The sequence below is a fragment of the Falco rusticolus genome, chromosome 8 (assembly GCF_015220075.1).
Source record: "Falco rusticolus isolate bFalRus1 chromosome 8, bFalRus1.pri, whole genome shotgun sequence".
Lineage (NCBI taxonomy): Eukaryota > Metazoa > Chordata > Aves > Falconiformes > Falconidae > Falco > Falco rusticolus.
The window spans coordinates 19148870-19170663 of NC_051194.1; the positions used below are offsets into that span (position 1 = coordinate 19148870).

General features: G+C 48.8%; 1 protein-coding gene across 2 annotated transcripts in view; it reads right to left on the minus strand.

The window, feature by feature from the left end:
- Positions 1–9605: 9605 nt before the first annotated feature.
- The window catches only part of ETF1 (eukaryotic translation termination factor 1), a 28462-nt gene continuing 16273 nt past the window's right edge, over positions 9606–21794 (minus strand). For both annotated transcript variants that reach the window (XM_037397413.1, XM_037397414.1), the window contains 8 exons: positions 21393–21532; positions 17889–18027; positions 16740–16930; positions 16091–16220; positions 15169–15324; positions 14563–14627; positions 13202–13349; positions 9606–11736 (listed from right to left, as the gene is read on the minus strand). In XM_037397413.1, coding sequence (XP_037253310.1) covers positions 11654–11736; positions 13202–13349; positions 14563–14627; positions 15169–15324; positions 16091–16220; positions 16740–16930; positions 17889–18027; positions 21393–21532 — 1052 coding nt within the window. In that variant the 3' untranslated portion in view covers positions 9606–11653. The remainder of the gene's footprint in view (positions 11737–13201; positions 13350–14562; positions 14628–15168; positions 15325–16090; positions 16221–16739; positions 16931–17888; positions 18028–21392; positions 21533–21794) is intronic.

Genomic DNA, 21794 nt, shown 5'->3' on the forward strand with positions numbered 1-21794 from the left:
TGTGGCTCAGGGCTCAGCTCACCCCCCAGCGACCCCCTGCTGCTTGCACAGCCCATGGGTTGCACTGCTTCAGCTGGCACATTCTATGTGATTGATGTGATCTTGTGATCTAAAGATCAGAGAGTCAGAAGATCCCCTTCCACAGCGTGGTTTAACGTTTGGCCCTCTGCACCCCGCAGGATCGCTGCTTTCCCTCGTTTTCCTCCACTGACCTTGTCTTCTGCTCACAGACCACTGCTCATCCAGGTCGGACAAGTTGCACTGCTCCTCAAGCCTCCCAAAAACCCCAGGAACCATTTCCCACGTGTAAGAGAACAGCACATCGTTGCTCTTTTCACATGCAGACAGGTGAAGCCTGTAATATAATACTGCCCAGTACGATGGCACTGGGTCCTGAACGTGGAATGAAATTGCCTGTCACGAAACTACATAAAACTTTACAAGCTCATACAATTCAGAAGGATATCTGCAAGGTGGGAATAGTTTAGAGAATGTCAGATTTGGATTATTAAGGAAAGAAACCCCAAAGTTTTTAATAAATGATAGTTGGAACTGGCTGGCTCACCAGAGCTGCCAAGCCCCAGGACTACTGTACACTGTCGCACCCCCTTAATTAAGCTTTTTGACACCATTTTGTTCAAAATAATCACACTTTTGGGGTGGAAACTGCACTGTCTGGCTTGGTGTCCCCCAGCCACAGTGCACCTGCCCTTCCCTGTCAGAAACCCCTCTGGCCTCAGCGGGGGGACCCCAAGCAGAGAGACATCCCAGGGGGACCCTCGGCTCCCAATCTGGCTTCTCCCCTGACTCACTGGCAGCATTCACAGACACCCTGGGGCCATCAAAGTGCTGTTCCAGAGCGCTGGTGTCCCAATATAAAAGAAAACAGAAAGCAACAAAATAAACCCAAACCTTATGCACCCTTCTAATTATTAATTCCATGTCTTGGCTGTCTGCAATGCATGTGTTTCCATCCTCACTGGCAAATATACTCTCTGTAGACACGCCGTCAGGTTATTCCAGCAACATCTTTTATTTTCTCGTGATGCCTTCAGTGCGTTGTGGACGTTTAGGAAAGTGAAATGTATTTTCACCCTGTGGTGGATGCAGAGAACAAAACCCAGCACTGAAATCCCTACTTTAACCTCAGAGCCAGCCTTGCCCTGCAGCCTTCCCAGGGCTCTCACCTGTATTTTGAGGTGGGACAAAATATGTTCCTCCATCCCTCGCCTGGCACATCACCCTCTATTCTGCTGTCACTGCACGATGCACAAACAGAACCAGACCTTTACTGAGGCTCAGCCTGGGGGTGTCAGTCCCGCAGTGGGCTGTAGTGCAGTAAGCACGGTGGTGCCGTCACTACCAGCCACACACAGACCCTAAGGACTCCTCTTGGCCTCCCCTTGTTTTGGCTCGTCTTGAACTGGACCACATCCCCCACTGGTGCAACGAGCTCTCCTCGCCGCATCGGCAGGGCTGCTGGACCGTCAGGCCAGCAAGCGGCCGCTGCACCCCCAGCTGCGCTTTGGGTTCGTGCAGTGATGTGGTTGTTGCCCTTGAGAACTGGATCGTATATGGTGAATCCGCTGCTGAGCTCAGTCCTCACTGTTTAATTAAATCTACAGACCCATCGGCAAGCCAGGAGAGTTGCCAGCGGGCTGCTGGGGAGCAGGCAGCTTACCCAGAGCAAGAGTTTGACTGCAAGAGCAGGACAAGAGCTCCTACGTGTGGAAGCAGGCAGTGGCGATCCTACACGGGAGGAGGGGACATTTGGGCAGCTGCCGTCCTGCCGACTGTAAGACAACTTCTTGAAGCCAATAATTAATTGGGAGATGACAATAACCCTATGAACACACTAACAGACCTGCTTCGCCACTCCGCATCCTTCAGGCACATCCACCTACCTAAGCGAAGCAGCAAGGTACTGTGAGTAGCTCTGTCGCCCCGTTAGTAAGAACAGGAGAACAAAAGCAATTCACACGTGATGTCTTTTCTATTCCCAGCACTGGGCAGCGAGGGATTAAACCACCCGTTGGTTCTGCAAGTGAAAGGGAAAGCCCCAGCCCTTTTGTTGGTCTTAATTAGAATTTATTGCCAGGCTATTTTTTACCCCATATTACAACTGTGCGGATTTTGGGAAGGATCAGTGCACTGGGGTTCCCCTCAGACCCAGTCGGGGTGTCTGCCCCAGGCAGCGCTGCCAGGGCTGCAGAAACCTGCTCGGGAGCCCCTGGAGCTACAGCAACACAGAGCCCTGAGGACCCCCACACCCCCTCTCCAGGCAGACACCAGAGGAAATGTAGCTCTGTGCAGATGGAGGCTTAGGAATAGCAGTTCTTTCCAAGCCTCGGCTGTACTTTTACATATTTACGGCAGCTCTTTGATTTCCCTGGCAGCCTGTACCGCGGGGGATGAGACGGTGGGTGACGGGGCACAGGGGCACCCCTCAAACCACAGCATCAGGGCAGTGCACACTGGCTCTGTGCCCACGGGGTGAGAGGATCTCTACATCAGCAAGGAAAAAGTCAGGAGAATGATTTGTATTTAATTTGTTATCCTCAGCTATGTTTACAGCAGAGGAGCTTGTCCTGGTACCATCTCCACCCACCTCCCCTGCGCATCCCCCCAAACCCAGCCCCAGCATTCCTCACGAAGAAGCTCGGATACACTTGAGGGAAGTCAGTTGTTACACAAAAGCCAAGGAGCTGTCTGAGAAGCCCGGTGGGAGCTGCCCTTCCCACGCAGAGCATCACCTGATGGACTTTTGGGTCCCAGCGCTCCTGGCACCAGAGCCAGCACGTCCCCCCCAGTGCCGCCTTCCACCCCCGGAACACTGCTCCCGGAGCAAACAAGTGTGACCCAGGCATGAAACCAAACGGGCAGAAGCACAGCAAGGCTCATCTCAAGGAAGAAGTGCAAAGGTGGATCTACAGAAAGACAGTCATGTGTGTCGTGTCCCATCCCCCCCGCAGCTCTGTCATCCCTAAATGTGCTCTGGAAAACCATGCAGACCTCGGTCACAGCCGAGATGCACAGAAGACACGGGAGGCAGGTGTTTGAGATTTGCTTGGCCATGGATGCAACCAAAATCCATCGTGGCATAATAAAATCAGCAGGTTAAGTGGAAAGGCAGAGCAGCGAGGAAGAGGCAGGGCACCTCGGTGTGTGACAAAACAGGGGGAATGGTGGCAGAAACCCCAGCGCAGAGGTACACGAGGCGTCCCGGCAGCCACAGTCCCGACGGCCACTGCCACCTGTGGCGCGGGTTCAGAGCATCCCCTTCCCTCCCTGCCCTCCAGAAGGACGTTCTTGGCTCCCAGGTGGTGCCTGAGCGAAGGCGGTTGGCTTCGGCCTCCAGCGCCCGCTGCTGCACCTCTGCCGTCTGCGCGGGAAGCCCCCGCGCTCTCTCCTGTGCGAAGCATGAAACCTGCCCTGTTGGCTGGTTATCTGCAGGCAAGGAGTCAGTGGGAGCTTTCTCAGGCACGCCGCACAGGCAGGGTAGGGATGAAGTTTCTTCTTAATGAACCCTGGCTCCAGGAACACGAGGTGGTCCCTCTGCCCATCCCCACCACCTGCCCCCACGGTGGGCTCCTGCGGCCACCACCAGAATGCTGCTGTGTAAGCTAAGCACTAAGCAAACCCTGCAAACCACTACTTAAATAGATAAAATCCCTCTTCCTTTAAACAGAGACAATCTCTAAGCAAACTTTTCCCTTCCTATTTTCTGACCCAAGTGGCTTCAACCCATTGGTGTCCAGCAAAGCCGCAGGGATGGCGATGCCCCACAGACCACCAGGCCAGTGAGGGGGGGTAGTGGTGGAGAGAACTGCAGAGCAGGGACCGCCGGCCAGCCAGTTTGCGGGGGCTCCACATTTAGGAAGCTCACAGTAGGTGCCGATATCGCGGTAGTAAGTGTCTGGTTCGGGGGCATGGCTGGATGGTGCTGGTGTACGTGGGGTTGGGTCTATCCTGGCCAAACAGTCCTTGGGAAAGGCATCGAAGCCCTAATAGCGCCGGGGAGCATCACTTCTCCCCTCCCTGGAGGCAGCATTTAGTTTGTGACCTGTGGAATGGCATTTGTTTAGAAAAAGCTTTTTTTCTAACATGACCATGGATGTTTCCCGGCCTCAGAACAGCTCCGGTTTCTCTGAGCAGTGCCCAGGTCTTACCCGGAGGAGCAACCTGGGAGCCACGGGGCCGTGTGCTGTGCTGAAAGGCAGGCACCTGTGGAGCACCCAGCAACAAGGACCGTGGGGTCCCCTCTGGCGCCAGGCGGGGGGCACCTCCACCTCACCCCACAGCAGCCAGTGCAGCTGGAGGCCCCGCGACTGCTGTCCCCTCCACTGTGGATGTCTGCGACCAGTCAAAGCCGCCCGGTATTCCTGAAGGATGGCACTCAGGTGAGAGCGGCCATCCCTCTCTCTTTTGCCACCCATTTCCTCTGTATTTTCCGTTTTCCTCACTAGGAATAGTTTTTCCGCACACTTTCAGGTTTTGGGCAAGCTGCCTGCCTCCGTCTCCTCCTGTCCTCAAACAATACAAACTTCTCTGCTACTTCGGGTAAATTTAGATGTGACTACGCGGGACTGCCCCACTGGGGGTGACCCCGAGGGCTGTGCTCTGCATGTCCTTCCCACACACCAGCCCACCCGGTCAAAGTCCTCCTGTGCAACCCCAAACTGGTCCCAAACCCACTGGTGGCTGGGAAGCATGTGGGATGTCGGGCAGCGAGAGGTGCTGGTGCAGGCACACAGCCAGGGCAGAGGCGTGGGCACAGCCTGATCCTGGGGAAGGATCCCGGGGAAGGATCCTGGGGAAGGATCTCGGGGAAGGATTCTGGGGAAGGATCCAGGGGAAGGACCACAGAGAAGGATCCCGAGGTAGGATCCCGGGGAAGGATCCTGGGGAAGGACAATGGAGAAGGATCTCGGGGAAGGATCCTGGGGAAGGATCCTGGGGAAGGATCCTGGGGAAGGATCAGGGGGAAGGACCACGGGAGCTGCTTTGTTTAGTCTAGAGAGACAAAGATGGTGGGGAGATGTGACAGAGCTCTTACAGGGCTGCATGCGGGGAGAAGTGCTCGCACAGGAGACGTGGGCAGGAGGTGACACCTGGCAAGTGCGATTCCTTGCACCCAACCAAGCGGTTAAACACCCTTTGCTGAGCTTAACAGGGGAGCGTTCCAGTGTGGCTGCCTGGTGTGGCCCCAGTATTCCCAGGAGGGTTCAAGAAGTGTGAGCAGCACCACGGGAGCATTCAGGAGCTTTTCTACTAAATTACAGCAACCTGGCCTGCAAGCAGCTTCCAAGAGATCAGCTCGAGGGAAGCAGAGGGGTTTTGTGAGCCTGGGTAAAGCGGCTCTGCCTGCAGCCTGCTTGCCAGGGGCTGCCCCGCACCATGCCCGGTGCCAGGGCAAGCTTCCCGTGGCGCAGTGGGGACGCAGCTCCTTCCCAGCATAGCACAGGGCCCCTGTATGGATGCTCAGAGCAGCCCCCCCCAGCTCCAAACCCAGGTGAATCCCAAAAAGGGGAAGATAACCCCGGAGGAGCAGCCAGGAGGGGGGTCAGCACCTCTGTGAGCAATGCACCACGATGGGAACCACCGTGAAGATGGAAACCATCAGCCCCATTCAGAGCTCGAGGCTTCATGGGCTGGGACAGCCCCCCCTTGGCCGTGCCTCGGGGTGGGTTTGGGCATGGGGACAGGGGTGAGCACATCAGGGTGGGCTGAGCGGCACGGGGGGAGCCTCAGCACCAGTAACAGCAGCCAGCCGCAGCGTAGGAAAGCACAAGTCACCGCCATCCCCGCTGGCTCCCGCCACCACCTCCCCACCACGCAGCCCTCTCCGCTGTGGTGCCGGGGCTGCCCACCCAGCAGCACCCTCCAGCCGCTGCGGCAGCCCCCAGCCCCCAGCCGGGGCAGGGCAGGGCAGGAGCTGGCTGCGGGCTGGCCCGGGGTGCCCAGCTCGGTGCACCCCGCAGCGTGGGCAGGGTCAGTCCTGCCCACAGCTGCCACTGGGGCCAGCCACGGGTCCCCTCCCCAGGGACACTGCAGGGTGTCCCAGAGCTGCCTGGCAGCTGCACAGCCCATGCGTGCCCAGGGTCACTGCACGTGTCCTGCCAGGAGCTGGTGTCCTCAGCACCCTCATACCTCCACGGGGCTGTTGGAGCCTGGCCCAGGTGCAGAGCAGCTCACAGGTAACTGGAGGCTACTGGGAGCCTGCCAAGCCAAGCCAGGGTCTCTTTTAAACCATCGTGCAGTCCCAGCACAGGGAGAGGCTCTGGGACTCTCCAAGCACACACCAGGAATCACCAAGGCAAGGAAACTCAGCTGTGAGGATCCCAATGCCAGAGAAGGTTTCTGTGCCGATGTGGAAGCTTGGTAGCCAAACAGGTGAAGCAGCTTCTGAGAAAACTCCTGCTCTGGCATTAAAAAAAAGAAACTGTGGGTTAGAAACTTTTTTTGTCTTACAAGCTACGAAGCTGGTTGGGGTTGAAGGGAATAGCGCAACACACGGCAGCTTGATGTTCAGCCTCCTGGACTTACAGCATCCTTCTGGATCTCCTGCCTCCAGGTCCCAGCTTTCAAAGACCTGCTACATCCAGGGTGCCCAGCACCGCGGCTCTGCGGTGCGCAGCCCTGCACACAGCACCACCATGGAGCGACATGGCTGCGGCAGAGCTAAGGGTGACGCCCGGGGAGGCAGAGGAAAATGGCAGGACAGCCCCAAAAGGGGCACAGGGAGAAGAGTGAGGAGCCACCCCAGCAGAGCGATGGCCATGGACCACCTGCATAAAGCAGGACAGGCTGGTGCAGCGATGCCCTCCTGCCCTCACAGCCCCATCCCCCCGCCGGGCAGCTGGGGTCCCTCCCCACACCCACACATCACCTTTGCACCAGCTCAGCCTCCGCCAGCACCTTAAGGTCACCTCCTCATCCTGCTCGTTTGCAAGAAGTCAGGATTTGCCCTTTGATTTATTTAAGCCCTGACAAAGATTCAAAAGTGGTGGAAGTGCAATTTTTCACCACTGACTAAAAATAGCCGAGTGAAATTCCAGAGCTGCCTTTCAGTGCCGCCGGCTGTGCTCGGCTTCCCAGGACAATGGCATTTGTAGCCTGCTAGCAACAACAGTGCAGGCTGGGCTCCAGCGCCCAAAATAACAAGTTATAAAGGGCAAATTCTGTCTTTAATTACAGCTATACAGAAAGTAGCGTTTAAAAAGAGCATTTGCTGAATATCTGAGCACGTGGTGCCAACTTAAAACCGCGCTGGGGAATGCAGCAAGAGCGGTATGGACTTCAGTACACAGAAAATAAGAATTGAGCAGGTATTACTGAGGACATGAGGCACATGCGGTTGAAGCATTTAGAACAGCTGAAGACTTTTGGCATGAGAGAAAAAAAATATGTATTCAGCCAGCAAGCAAAGCCGATGACCTGCTACAACTGCTCCTGTGAGCCTCCTCGCAGCCGGCTGTGGCGGCACATGTTCATGCTCCGTGCTTCCGTGCGTGTTCATGTTTGCATGTGCATGTTCACGCATGGAAGCGACACCATTGCTTCCAAGTGCAGGTGTGAAATGGAGCAGGTGGAGCCGCACAGGGACGGGACCCTCAGGGGACACGAGAAGCACAGAGGCAGCTCCACACAACATACTGGAGATGACACTTTTATTTATCGTCTTGATTCCAGCTATCCAAGATCAGATCCCTTCTAGGGAAATAACTTTGTACAGCAGGCCCGCGGAAGGCCACCCTGCCGAGCTTTCAGATACAAACCTGCATCTTCTGATCCCTCGTGCCCGAAAGCGCGAACTCGGCCCTGCCAAACTCCCTTCCAAATCCCACGTCGCAGCAATTCAGTGCGCCGAAGGTGGTCGAGTCTTTTGGATGAGAGCACTGCAAGGGGACACTCCTGTTTATACACTGGGAAGAACCCACCCACCTGATGCTCTGCAATGTTTGATGTGAAAAAAAATGACTGTAAATCAGCACTTGCAAATACGAGACAATCCAAGAGCCCACACTGACCCCCGCGACCGAGCCACGAGCAAGCCTGCAACAGAAACTGCCTTCTGAAGGGTTGAAGGGACACAGCGACCTTATTTCAGCAGCTGTAAGGAAGATCATTTCACCGTTCCTCTCCAGTGGCCTCACCTTCCTGTAACTCTGGGAGGAGCTGGAGGCGAGCACCTCTGTGGCAAGGCAGCTGGAGGGAACCCCAGCACCCACCTCCTGCGGCTGCTCTGCAGACTAGATGCATTTGTGTGTTCTCACTGAAACGTGAGAGAGACACGAGAAGCAACCAAGATTAATACGTGAGGGCAGAGCAGCTTCCAAGCGTGTCTGGCGCAGAGCATTTGTGACGCTGAACTAGATGCAGCAGCAGCCAGGCTTCACTGCTCCTCCCTGCCCCTTGGAAAAAGGGAAAAGCAAAAACCAGGTTTGCTGTTGCTGCCAGTAGAGGGTTAACTGAGAAATATTTCTGGGTGGTTTTTTTTCAAAACAGTATATACATCCACATGCCTGGTTACAGCAAGTGGTGAGACTGCATGGGCAGCCTTCTGCAAGCAATAGCTTCTCCTGCTCCTGTGACACGTACAGACTGATGGGATTATTTTTTTTAATATATATTTTGTGCTGATCTCAGCTTGATGCTTTTATCTGCACCACGAGCTGAACAGTGATCAGTTTTCCGTACTTAGGCTGTAGACAGCATGAGATGCATGCAGCAAAGCTGTTTTACGCATCACTTTTATTTCTGCTCCAGCAGAAACATCACATCTCCAAAACTTCTGCTACGAAGGGACCAGAGGCACGTGAGCCACACTTCCCCCATCTGCTATAGCTGCAGATCCAAGACAGTGCAAGGCAGTGAGTACAAAACCTGAAGCCTGCTGAAGCTCCCAGGAACACCTCTTGCTGCACGAGCAACAGTGTGACAACACCGGGCAGACAGCTACAGCTCCGCGGCGCAGATCCTGCTCCCTTCGGGTACTGCAGCATGAGGTGAATGCTGAGCTCCAGCCGGAGAAGCACCGCTAGGCAGGGCCAGCTGACAGGTGATTTAAAGCATCTGTTACAATTCCTGATATTGAGGATGTCTTTGAGATATCCCTTCCCAGCTAGGGGAGGAGGCAGGTCCTCTCCAGGCACCGACACATCACAGCTTGGGCGCAGGGAACGCGAGGCGGCAAGGCCACGTAGCAGCCACGCTTCGGATCCGCATTTGTCCCACGCTGAGGCAGGGTAGAAAGGGCTTCTTCAAAAGAAAATGCCCAGGTGTTCTGTGACTGGAATATCAAGGGCAGGTTCCTGCATCTGCAGGGTATTTTTCATCTGCCTGGGCTGTTCAGAAGACCACCCCTGCTAACCCTCCCAGCACAGCTTGCTTTGAGCTCGGGCTGGTGGGATTCCTCCCCCCTTCTGAAGTCAGATTTCTGCTACAGCTTAAAAGAGCAGCTCGGTAATGATGCAGAAACACGACGCTGAAGCCCAACTATGAAAGAGCTACCTTAAAACTCAAATACTGCCCTGAAGCTGGCAGCGAGCCGAGAGTGAAGCAGGTGTTTCCTGGACTAGAGAAAATAAATCAGGAGTCCGTACTATATTCTTAAATATGGTTTAATACTCTTCTCCATTTCTGTACATCACAACACCAAGATATCACTGCTTGGGATCTCTCTGCAGAGGCTATATAGTATGCGAAGGCTAGGATTTTTCACCCCCGTTTAATGTGTTTGTATGTGTAAGTGTAATACATATCAGTATATATTGATATACACATCAATATATAATGCAATATATATCACTGAAGAGAACACATTGATTAAAGAAATACAAAAATTTGGCATCATTTCCAAACTTAAATAGTAAAAATAAAAACTACAAAAAGGAGCTGCATACCCTAATGTATCATGTGAAACAACAAGCAGTATATTCAAAAATGTAAATTTACATCCAATTTTTCTGGTCTTGTCATGTCACATTAGACCCATTTACAATGGCAAAATCCAGAACATACCGCTGTGAAGACCACAAATGTGCTCAAACCTTGGTTTGCGCAAATCTGCGGTGGACCCAGTCACACCTTCCGTGAGAGATTCCAGCGTTGATGTGAAAACGACAGCAAAGCCATCTGCCCGGTTAGAAACAAGGGTTGCAAATGATATTGCTTACAATGACAGTAATTTTGGACCTCAAAGAACAGTGTGGCAGAAATTTTAAGACAAGCCCCCCTCCCCCCCCCCCCCATTCAAGTGAAACAGGATTATTGGAAAAACAGGCAGGTATGCAGCTTGGAATGGAAGCTGCTTTTGACCAATGCACCAGGATGAGAGCCAGCAAGACCAGAACTGCCAGGCATCACCGTGTCAGAACACCCGTCGGAGAACCCCGTGACCCCCAAAAAGAAGCAAGACTTGTGCATCATCTTGTGCCAATGTCCACTTCACCCTCTGCCTGCAAGACCAGCTGAAAAACCCTTAGCCGTTTCTAGTAGGTTGAAATGCATTCTATATAGCAGGCCTGACAAAAAGCTTTCTTGTTTCTTGATGTGACCAGAAGTTTTAACCCGTTAAGGGCACGTTAGAGTTCAGCGTCAGATTGCCGGGATGCCTGTGAGCCAGTACAACCGAGCGCCTCGGTGCTGGGGGTGGATGGCCCCGGTGGGTTGTGCTAACGTTCAGCAGACTAGTATCAAATGCTCCACATGCACCAGCACCAAGGTTTCAGGCAAGGACTCTACGTACTAATTATTCCTGTAAAACACCCGCTTCCATTGAAGAACTGTGGGTTCAAATTCACATAATCAAGGAAACCTTACAAAGTCATAAAGCAAAAAGAAAACCTTACTGAGGAACAAAACAAAGCAAAGTGTACCTTACTTCACTTAAATCGTGTGTTTATTTTTTGTCAAGACTGAAAAAAAAAAAAAATAATTCTGAAGGCTGCACTGCTCAAATCCAAATTAAGCCCAAGACTTCAGCAGCATTTTCATCGCAATCAATGAAGTGCATTTCCTAGTTTGTAAGAACAGTGCTTCTGCAAATAGATTAAAGCACGTTTGGCTGGTAAGCCTCCCCAAACCATCTGAATTTGCATGCCACACATTATAAGCTAGCACTCTAGGTAAGTGCCTTCTCATTCTTTTGAAGAGAATGAATGGCTCCCATTTCATTATATTTCTTAGTCTGCAGTCTAAGCTGAGAATGCCATGTAAATGGGTCACGCCGCTGCAAAATGCAGCAATTGATTTCTCCAATCAAAGTAAAAAGAAACAAACCAGTAGGATCTTACTTCTATTAATTTTTGAAGGAAGAGGTTTACAGCAGTTAATGTATCATGAAGGTTAAAAAAATCATTTTCATAAAATACAAGAGCAACCAATTTCACCATTGAGTAAAAGTAAAAACTGGGATTCTTTTTAAATTAGTCCAAAGTGGCATATAGGAACTTAGTAGTTTGCTGCTGTACTGACACTATGACAAATCAAAGTGTAGGGTTTTGCTTTTTTAAATCCAATGCTTGTGGATCAAGTTCTGGAAATGTTCCAATTCTAAGGCAGGGATCTGTTGTGTTTTCCACCATGAGTTTGCTCCTTGGGTTGGATGCTGGAGGGGCGAGGCACGTTTTGCCGGACCCAGGTCGACTACCTAGTAGTCATCAAGGTCAAAAAATTCATCGTCTCCTCCTTGGTATTCCATTCCCTGGAAGTCCACTCGGTACCGCAAGATACCTGGTAAAAACAACACGCTTTAGCTTCTTCAAATTTCAAAGAGCTAGAAAGGCATTTTAAACAGTTTACTGAGCCCTGTCTGCACATCAAGAGTTTCTCAATTAAAATTTCAGAAACTGACTTAGTACTTGTATTGCCAGTTAGGCTCAAAGTGGTGACTGACAGCAGACATGCAGCTAGAGTGAAAACACCACATCCCTGTTACAGCCTGGCATGATTTATTGCCAGAAGGAAGAAAAACCTACCTGCCCAGCATAGGCCAGCTTTCTTCTGGAAAAGCTAAGCCTATTCTAGGAGGCCTGTACCTCCAAAAAAATACCAGTAACAGATCATTTGTCCTAATATAACTCTCAAAAGTCCTGTCGGTTAAACTAAGATGACAGCTGGCACTGAAATAACTTCTCAAACGGAATAAGAGCAGTATTCAGGGGCTGTCTTGCTGGATTCTTCTCACCCCAAATACCAACCTGGGCTTCTGGGAAACCTTTATCCGCAGAAGCATTTACTTAAGTGAAAGGTATTCAAGGAGTATTTCCTTTCAGGTCTATGAGGACCGGAGCATGGTAGCAAAGAGTATACCCCACCATGTAAAGAGGCTGGATCTGGCAGGATGGGTACAGACCCTGAAAGTTTAGAAACCTGTTGCTCCTTATGTAGCCAAACAATTCGAGCTTGTTTCCTTCTAACTGGTGTTCTCCGGCCCCTAGAAATTCCACTTTACCATACACTCATCTATGTTTTACATCCATCAACCTAAACACAGCACATGGCAACGGCTGGCTTATCAGCAAACAAGCAACAGCTTTGCCCTGGAACCCCCGGTCTGGGGAAAGTAAGGTGCACGGCAGGTGGTTTTGCTCTACCCTGCTAATGATTTTTGTTAGACAAGTGCAAAAGCTACCTGCACCTCTGCCAGACTTAGTCAAAACTGGTCAGTGAGCTCAAGAGAAGGACAGAAGGATTTCGGAAGCCTCATTTCTCCATGAAGTTGGGCTAAAAATACACTTTTATTTTGAAAAGAAGCGGAAGACCAGGGAGCAAAGTACAGGGAGGTTCTGAGAGATGAGTAACAGACATCCAACTGCTTCAGAAACTGGGCTGGTGTTTGTCATACACCACTTCTACACAGCGGGGCACAGCCTGCCACAAAACAACAACTGCGCAGAGACAGCGCAGCGGCTCACAGCCCTTCTGAAATTCAGCCGTTGGAAAGAAAGGACAGTCCAACCTGGGAGCGCCCTGGAGGACAGGGGGATCCGAGGAACACAGTCAAAGCAGCAGCTGACTAACATGCAGCATCATCTTGCTGAATAAGGACTGAATTCACCTGGAGATCCCTGATGAACAGGACAGTATTTTGAGCTGGTGTCCTGACTAAGAGGAGTAAGACTAATCAATCCCATTTGTGTCAGCAACAATTATCAAATCAACCATTAAAAGCAACAAACATTCTCCTGGAGTTTACCTCCAATTCCTCCAAATCCTTTCACAAATTGGGATCCTTCCTGTGATTTGTCTGTAACAATTTCCAATGTTGCTCCGAATTTCTTGTAGTTGTTTGCGAACCACTCCAGAAGGGGCATACTTTCTATCAGTTCATGTTCCTGGCCAGTCTATATAGACAGTTGAGGGGAAAAACAAACAAACAAACAATAAAAAGCATTAGTCACTGCATGTAAAGTCTTGATAAAATTCATACCAAAAGTTATCTTTGGCTTAAACATCACCACTGCCTTTTTAGGCCCGAGAGACACCAGCTTTCATGGGCTGCATGCTGGAGCACCCAAGAGGCAGGGTCTGGGCAGTGGGCGCTCCCGACACACCTGTGCCAGATCACTGCTGGTACAAGCAGATGGCCCCTGGTGCTAAGAAATTACATACGGACAGGCCTTGCTTTGGGCATCCATACTATGGAAGTTAGTGCAGAAGCAGGAAGGAAAATGCCTTCTTCATTTCTCTGGCCAGGTGTTACCTCACACTACGTTCCTGGCTTTCACTGTTTCTTTAAATTTGCTTTATACGCTGCAAACAGCCCACGGCCACTCATCCAACCAGGCGTGTATACTCTAGGAAACACTGACCTATGCAAAACCCATAGTTTCCCAAGTAGAAGGTCAAGTGATTATTGGCATAGAAACACTACATCGTTGCAGATAACATTGTAAACCTTCCCTGCGCAGAAGGAATTAGCAATTACTGCACCAGGAGGGAAAGCGGCTGGCACGGCTCCCCTGGCAGCCCTAACATGAGGCAGACACGACCACCCCTTTTGCAAGGGACAGAATTTTCTGCCCAGCTCACTCTGCAAGTAATAGATACCCCCAACCCTGTTGGGGGGTCTGACCTGCGCAGGCAAGAAACTCACAGGCAGCACACAAAGATCCACATTTCAAACATATCTAGAAGCAAACACTCCCTTGCGCTTCACTCCGTGTCATAGTCTGGAGCCTCACAGCTGCTTCAAATTGACCAAATCAGCCCACAGTAAGCAGGGAGTAAATGGGTTTGGGACCTTAGGTTGCATATTGCATGGTGGCTACCAAATTCTTCCAGCAGATGGTTTGATGGTGGTGAAAGATTCCATATTGCCTGTCACTTCAGCTCATTTATACAACCTTGGAATTGGCAGCAGGGAAGACTGGAGAAAAGCAAGTCTAGAATCCAGGGGTTACACTGAAGGTGAACAGGAAGAGCTGCTGACTTCAAGTCCCACCCGAGTGCCAGAAAGGTCACTGTGCTCACATGCTTGTGACAAACTAAGCTCAGATGTTCGCAGTGCTGCACCAGTACACAGAGAATAAAGCTACGTGACCAAAGCTGAAATACCTCTTTATCTGTGAAGTGGGATTTATCCTTCTCTTGCTCTGGTGTCAAATACAGGATCTTCTCCTCTGAGAAGGATAGGAGGGGGAAAAAAAAAAATAGGTTGGACAAGACTACCAGACACAGGTTAAGGACAGCAAGAAACTGACAGCAGCCAGTAATTACAACACAAAAGGTCTGATCATTGACACTGCCTTTCTTCCTAGCTGAAGGTCTATGAGAAACCAGCCAGGGCACACCAGTAGAGAGCAACTGTAGTGTCAACACAAAAAAAGGCAGAGGTCCCGCTGTAGGCATATGGTTTGTCTGCAGTCAGTAAGAATTATGTTTGTGGCTGTAAGGAACAAGCCAGTCTCCCCTCTGTGATGCACTGGTATCACATTTCTACTTACCCAACTGAAAGGCAGGATTCATGGTAGCTAGCTCTGTGACAAATTGCCACGCCTAGCTGGGATACTGCAAGTTAGTGACCTGCCTACATAACATCTCCTTGACCAAAAGTCCTTAAAGATCTGCTTAGGGAGTTCCTCCGGTGTAATCTATCCAAGTGAGACAGCTTAGGTGTTAAACCCTCATGGACTTTTTCAGTTTCACAGAAGTGCTACCTACCCTCTGTGCCTTGGCAGTGGAGAACGTATCTCATTATATCCAGATTTTCATAGACTATCAGTATCTCTACTGCTCCCATTTCCAAAGCTTTTAGTGTATCTTCAACGCCAAAACAGTACTTTCCCGTGTCCTGACTGATTTCGTCGAAGTATCGTCCTGCAGCCAGGATACAACAAAAGAGATTGTCATGAACAGTGATCGTGCCACATGGATTTTTAAACAAGCCTGATTTCAATGCAAGAAGCAACTGGACAAGGAGACTGCAATGCCACTGAAGGAAGCAAGGGATATGGTAACATGTAAAACCATGTAATTTAGAATATTTGTTGGTAGAAAATCAACTCCACCAAACACTGCTCTGTCAGGAATCTCTCTCCATTGAAAGGCTTACCTTGCTATGAGACAGTCAATTGGACTGACCCACCAGCAGGCCCTATTGAACTTCAGTCTTTTCAGAGGAAAGCAGCTATTGTTACTGTTGCCCTCCAGTGCTCTCTAATTAGTAACATTAGTCTGCTGACAATCAAACAACGGATCATTTTTACTGCTATCTTAAAACAAAATAAATCTTTACTCTCATTTTGCTGAAGGTGCAGACAACCTGAGGAGGTATTTTTTCCCTTCCTACCCAAATGTCATGAGAAGGCCTGAAACTGAGGTGACCTCTGATGAAGGAACAGAGAAGATCAGAGAAGTTTGGTGGTAAAAAACCCCACTCCTTAAAGTCTCATTTACGTCCTGCAGCATTTGAGAAGGTGCCCAGGTCACAAAGTATCACGACAAGTCACGCTCTGCCCAACTCTGAAAGCATTGCAGGGCTGAGGTAGCACACAAAGGCACTGCCAGGAGGTCTAAAGCAAGATCAGCACATTCAGTCAGGCACATCTGACTCCGGGAAAGGCTGAACATGTAGTCAACATACCTATTAGTTTTTTCTCTTGAATGAATTTCACATTGGAGAGGACCTCAGTTGACAACTCAATTGCTTGATTGAATCCATTTTCTCCTCCATATGAAATGTCAACTAGTTTGAGCACTTTGGATTGCAACCGCTACACAAGAGAAAGAGGAGACACCAAAAAGTCTATTACACAGCACTGCCGTAAGGACTACTTCATAACGCCACAAGAATAAGTACCTGGCAAGAGTCACAGCATTAATCTATTTTTCTTCACTTGCAAGCAGATGTTCTGAGTCAGAGGGACCTCTGAATGCTTAATACTGACGCACAATTTTCAGGCAACAAAGCTTGGGTTCAGTGGAGTTTAATTTCAATAAAGTTTCTACTTCAGATTTGGCAACATAAAGAACGTGAATGCCAGTTCCAAACCAGGGAGGACACATTTCTTCTTAGCACCGTTATTAAGGAAAGGAGATCCTACCTTCGTGCAGTAGGTTTTACAAAAGGGAAAGCTCTTTAGGATACATCAGATTTTTAGTTTTGCTCAAGTCACTCCAGACACCACTTACATTCCTCCTGAGATGCACCTTATACCAGAGTTACTGCTAAAATCACTATGTTACTACTGAAAGCTTAAACATTTGGGCTTTGCTCAGAAAAGGCCACTCACCTGATCAAACATGTCAGATTGACTTAATTCAGTTTTGAAGTCAGCTGATCCAGCTAAGACGAGACCAGCCACGTTCACCTTGTCGCCAGAAATGAACAGTTGCACAGCCGTCTCTGCTACCTTCCTTACATAGTTGTGTCGTTTTTCCATTCTCAAACGAGCAAAACGCAAGGCAGACTGACCTCCTCTACCTTTACGAGAGAACAGATGCGAGGTAGCAATTTGGAAGTAATTTCATTTCAGGAACATTATTAGCATGTGGTCCCAACTGGGCCCTGAATAACCGAAGCCAAGGGCAGATGCAGCTTTCAGAATTAGTTTGCCACAAGCAGAGCCAGGGGCACTCATTGAAACATGACGTGAATAAAGAGGGCTCATTCACAGCAAGAGATTTTTCTCCATGCACCCCATAGAGGAAAATATGTTGGGCTTTTTCCTTCCCCCCCCCCCCCCCCCCCCCCCTCCATACAGACTCACAACTCTCTACAGGAATTTTGAACATCTGTGCAAATTTTTATGTCCCGTACCTTTATTAAAAGCAGTTTCCTTTGCTACACTGCCTCACATACTCTTCTTGCTGATGCAATGCATCCCAGCAGTCTGCTGCAAAAACTTGGTGGGGGAGACATTTCTATTTCATTTTGTCCCATCCTAAGCTACAAAGAAGGATGGTATGCCAGGAGCAGCTAACAGACAATTTGCTGAATTCATCAGCGGCTCACTACAACACAGCGTCATACCGTGGAACTAGAATTTTGCTTGCTCCATTAGGCTTCTGTGCTTCTTGGAAGGAACAGCTGCTTGCTTTTCGGTGTGGTGCATGCAACACCATCAGATGCAAATTTTAAAGACACTACTAAGTGAATATTACTACTTGTGCTAGTAGTAATATTTAGTTAAGGCTGCACCAAGTAAAGGGTCAAATGCACCAAGAAATAAAAAGCACCACTTTAAGAAGATCAACTGCGTATTACAGTGATGCATTAATTTTGACAGAAGGCTCAGACTAGAGGCTTTGCTGTCAGATTTCAAGGGAGCAAAGAACTGAGCAGAGCTGAACACCTACAGGCCAAGTTCCCTGCTTTTACCCTCGCATCTCACCCAACGACACTCTGCTGCAAACAGTCCAGAGACAGACTAGTGCATTACCATGCTTCTTTGGAAGATCCACAGTGAATTTGTGCAGGACTTCTCTTGTGTTTCCTTGAAGAGTTCCAAAGAGTGCACCGCTACCATCTATTACAATAAAGCCAAACTTGCTGTCGTCAGAAAGCAGCGCTGTAAGAGCCTGGAACAGAAAACGATGCTGTCAGCAATAAGCACCAGTTTATTAAGGACACTGGTTCAGAACAGTTACCAGAAACAATACACCTCAGTTTTAGTTACATAGGTGGTCATTGCTATTTTTCACAAATAAATAAACTAGAAGAGCAGCAGATTCAGGAGTTGAGACTGTCCCAGATCACTATCTTGCACATTACTCCAAGAGCAGAAAGGCAACTGATGTTTAAGCTTGATAACTATTTTCACAGCATTACCAGTTCATCATATGACATCACAAGCAGATATAACAACAACACAGTAAAGACTGGCTCTGGAAAATGTTAAGTGAAACAGATCACACCTCTCCGAGGCTGCATCACCTCTCCAGCTGGCAAAACTGGAAGAGTTAAGCTTCCTAGTATTCCAGCCAGGAAAGCAGAACTTGCTTAGTTCACCGATTGGGCTATTTGTCAGTTCAGCTTTATACTACAAAGCACCGATACAGATTTTCAACTTGCCAACTATCACAAATACTGGTTTGCTGCACCTGCTGAATTCAAGTCCCAAAGGTAGAATGATGACACCTATAGTGGCTATGACAAATTCAGCCTTACAAAGCAGAATTAAGCAACAGCAGCAATAATCATCCTGTGCATAACTGGCTACAGAGAAGTCAGCCATAACATCTGCTGGAAAATGAAGCTATCCTTCACTTTTCTTCCCTTTAAAGAAGGCAGCTACATTAATCCTGTAAGGTCATTTCAGTTGACTAACAACTAAAGCACTGCTTGGCATCAAGGCTTTTGAGTTACTTTTGTCTAATTTGCTGCTCAGTCCTGGTCCTGGTGGTTTGGGACATCCACAAGTACCCAAACTCTGCACTCCTTTTTTGAGGGAATCTGTCAGCTACTGTTCCCTCAAGGACAGCCCAAGCAGGCAGGAACATTCAGCATGCACACAGACACATACACACACTCTTGTTCACAGAATTCATGCCCAGTAACAGTAATAGCAAGAATTCTGTCTCTGGCTGGCAAAAACACATCAGCAGCATGGAAAGCTTGTCAAATTCTGGATTGTTTTAAGTCACCAGTTTAATACTGGAAGAGTGATGGTGTTGGTTTACTGCACAGGACCTTTAACTGCCTGCATGCCTGCCAGCTTCATTATTAGCCTGAATGGAAAGGATAAAACCCATCAGTCATCTTTATCCAAAATCCACACAACCAAGTCTACAGCTTTCAAGCTTAAAAGAAACAGACACTAAGGTTTAATGGAATCTACTGGCCAAAATAAATATTCTGTATTAATTCTTCAGCAGTGGGATGAATGAGAGGAGGAAGTGGCATATTACATTGCAATCTATTTAACTGGGACAGAGCCAAGCAAATCGTGTGACTGGAACGAATGCTCCAGCCAAGGTATCAAAATAAGTCATTGTAAATCCTACCCTTCAGACACACATCAGGGTTCATACCCCTCTTGGGAAGTTGCTTTGGTTTCACACAGGCAATAAAATATCTAGAGGAAATCTTATCAGATACTCTTGCCAGGCAGCAGATGACTACAGCTCTGATGTTCTTGATTCCCTCTTATTTTAATAAAGTATCCAATGATCACTGATTCCCTCAGCTTCCCCTTCGTAAGTTCTATGTCAGCAATTCCACTGTTTGACCTGTCAAGCACAACAAAGGGACTATTGCTTTTATTCTACGCCTTCAGCCTGGGCTGAGTTTCCTCTTTGCAGCTTCAGCCTAAAGGAGAAGATCGCGTCCTTTTTCTGCTCCTTGACATGCCCTCACTTTCCCAGGAGATCTGTTGGTCTGTACCAAGACAGATGCTCTGTCTGTAGAGTTCTAGCTGCATGCTGGGGGGAACCAGTGGGTTAAAAGCATGGCTCCGCAACCAAATGAGACAGACAAATCAAGACTTCAGCGCTAACATCATCTCGTTGCTCAAGACAGTATACAGCAGGGTTTTACAGCTAGATTTGATTCTGCAGTGCAGACAATACCAAGTAAAATAATCACATACTCGAAAGACACAGGAGAGCAAACAGCCTACAGGGAAAGGTACTGTCAGTAATCACATCACCAGTAGCAGCAATTACCACAAATTCCTCAAGTTATTTCCACTCTCGCTGAGCAATGCTACACACCAGCAAGAGCGTATCTACAGCTGCCTCCTGAGAACAGTCCACTGGGCAGCAACTTTTTTTTTGTTATTATTATCATTTTTTTTAATATTGAATCAGTGCCCTGAGGCAGTAGCTGCAGACAAGACCAAATGAATCCCTTTCCTGACAGGGCAAAGGCAACTCACCGCCACTCACCCACTGCCAACAACTGCAGGGACAAATACCTCCCTGGGCTTTGCACCTCTGGCTCTCTCCCGAATTCTCTTGTTTACCTTTTGCTCTCAATTGCCTATGGGCACGTGGGCTCAGCAGAACCCAAGAGTTCTACCTGCAGTACAGTTGCGTTATTCCAGGTAGGTCAAAGATGTATTGGGATTTCATCCTTTTTGGGGAGACAGAATAATAGGGATATGCCTCACCTGTTCAACAAGCGTACCTTTCCTTCCCGTACCCCTCCCTACCCTTTGAAACCCAATCGTCTGCAAGATCTCAAAAACCCCCCCAAGGAACTACATCACTGAAGGGCCTGTCAAGCCCATGTCATACGGGTTTGATGACAGGCAACCAAGTCTCAGTCTACACGTTTATCACAGTTGAACACCATGGACGTGAAAGGCAGGCAGTAATTACTACAAATATTGAGACCTCTGCAACTGCCAGCAGATCCAAATCAGACTTAAGACGCAATAAACTGACTTTGTGCAGTCAAGACTAGTTTAATCCGCATTACTTTATATATGCCTCAAACCATTCATTTAACTAAGATAAGCAGATGTTGGATAAAAATAATCCCACTTTAGTGCAGACAGATTAGGCACATGCCAGTTCTCCATCACGGGCCTCAGTTAACACATGTGATATCAAGACTGGCAACACTAATATTATCTTGGCATTACTTTAAGGCCTAGCTTGGAATAAGATCTATGGGCCTCTAAGGTTAAGAAAACCCACTGCCTCCAGTTACAGAGAAAAGCTTACACCTGTGGGTTACACAAACTCAGCAGTTACTAGCTGGGCCAGTTAGCTGTAGCAGGAGCTGGACAATATCTCAGCTCCTTTCAGCAAATCTCACACATTTCTGAATACTGGCCAGTCACAAGCCACCCAGTGGCTTCACCAGCAGGATGTCTTAATGAAAGCCTGCTGTCCTACAGACTGTGGACTCAAGCACACCAAGGATTGTTCCAGTGAGCCTAGCAAAGCAGTCTGATTTTGACTACTGCAAGACCAGCAGGCAATAGGAGTCTTCTTACCTCTGTGTGGAATTTGTTGTCGCACAAATACAACGATGTATTGATTGGTTTGAAAGGTTCAAAGTCAATGTTGACTTTCTTCTCTTTTCCTTCTTCTGTCACAATTGTTCCACAGTAAACAACCAGACCATTTGGAGGTACTACAAAGGACATAATGCAATTTTAGATCACTAAGAAATATTGCAAGCTGGACCCATCAAAAACTAACTGCAAGGGCCCGAGACTTAAGGCAGAGTTGTAAAAAGCTTGGGAACTTCCATTTCTTTCCATTTTCCCCACCTCGTACCCTCCCAGATCTCTACAATGGAAAACTAACTTAGTGCACCTATAGTGAACAGCTTAGAGCCAGAAGCTAAAGGTAACACTAACGGGAAGGCCTGCAACAGGGCTGCAAGAACATGT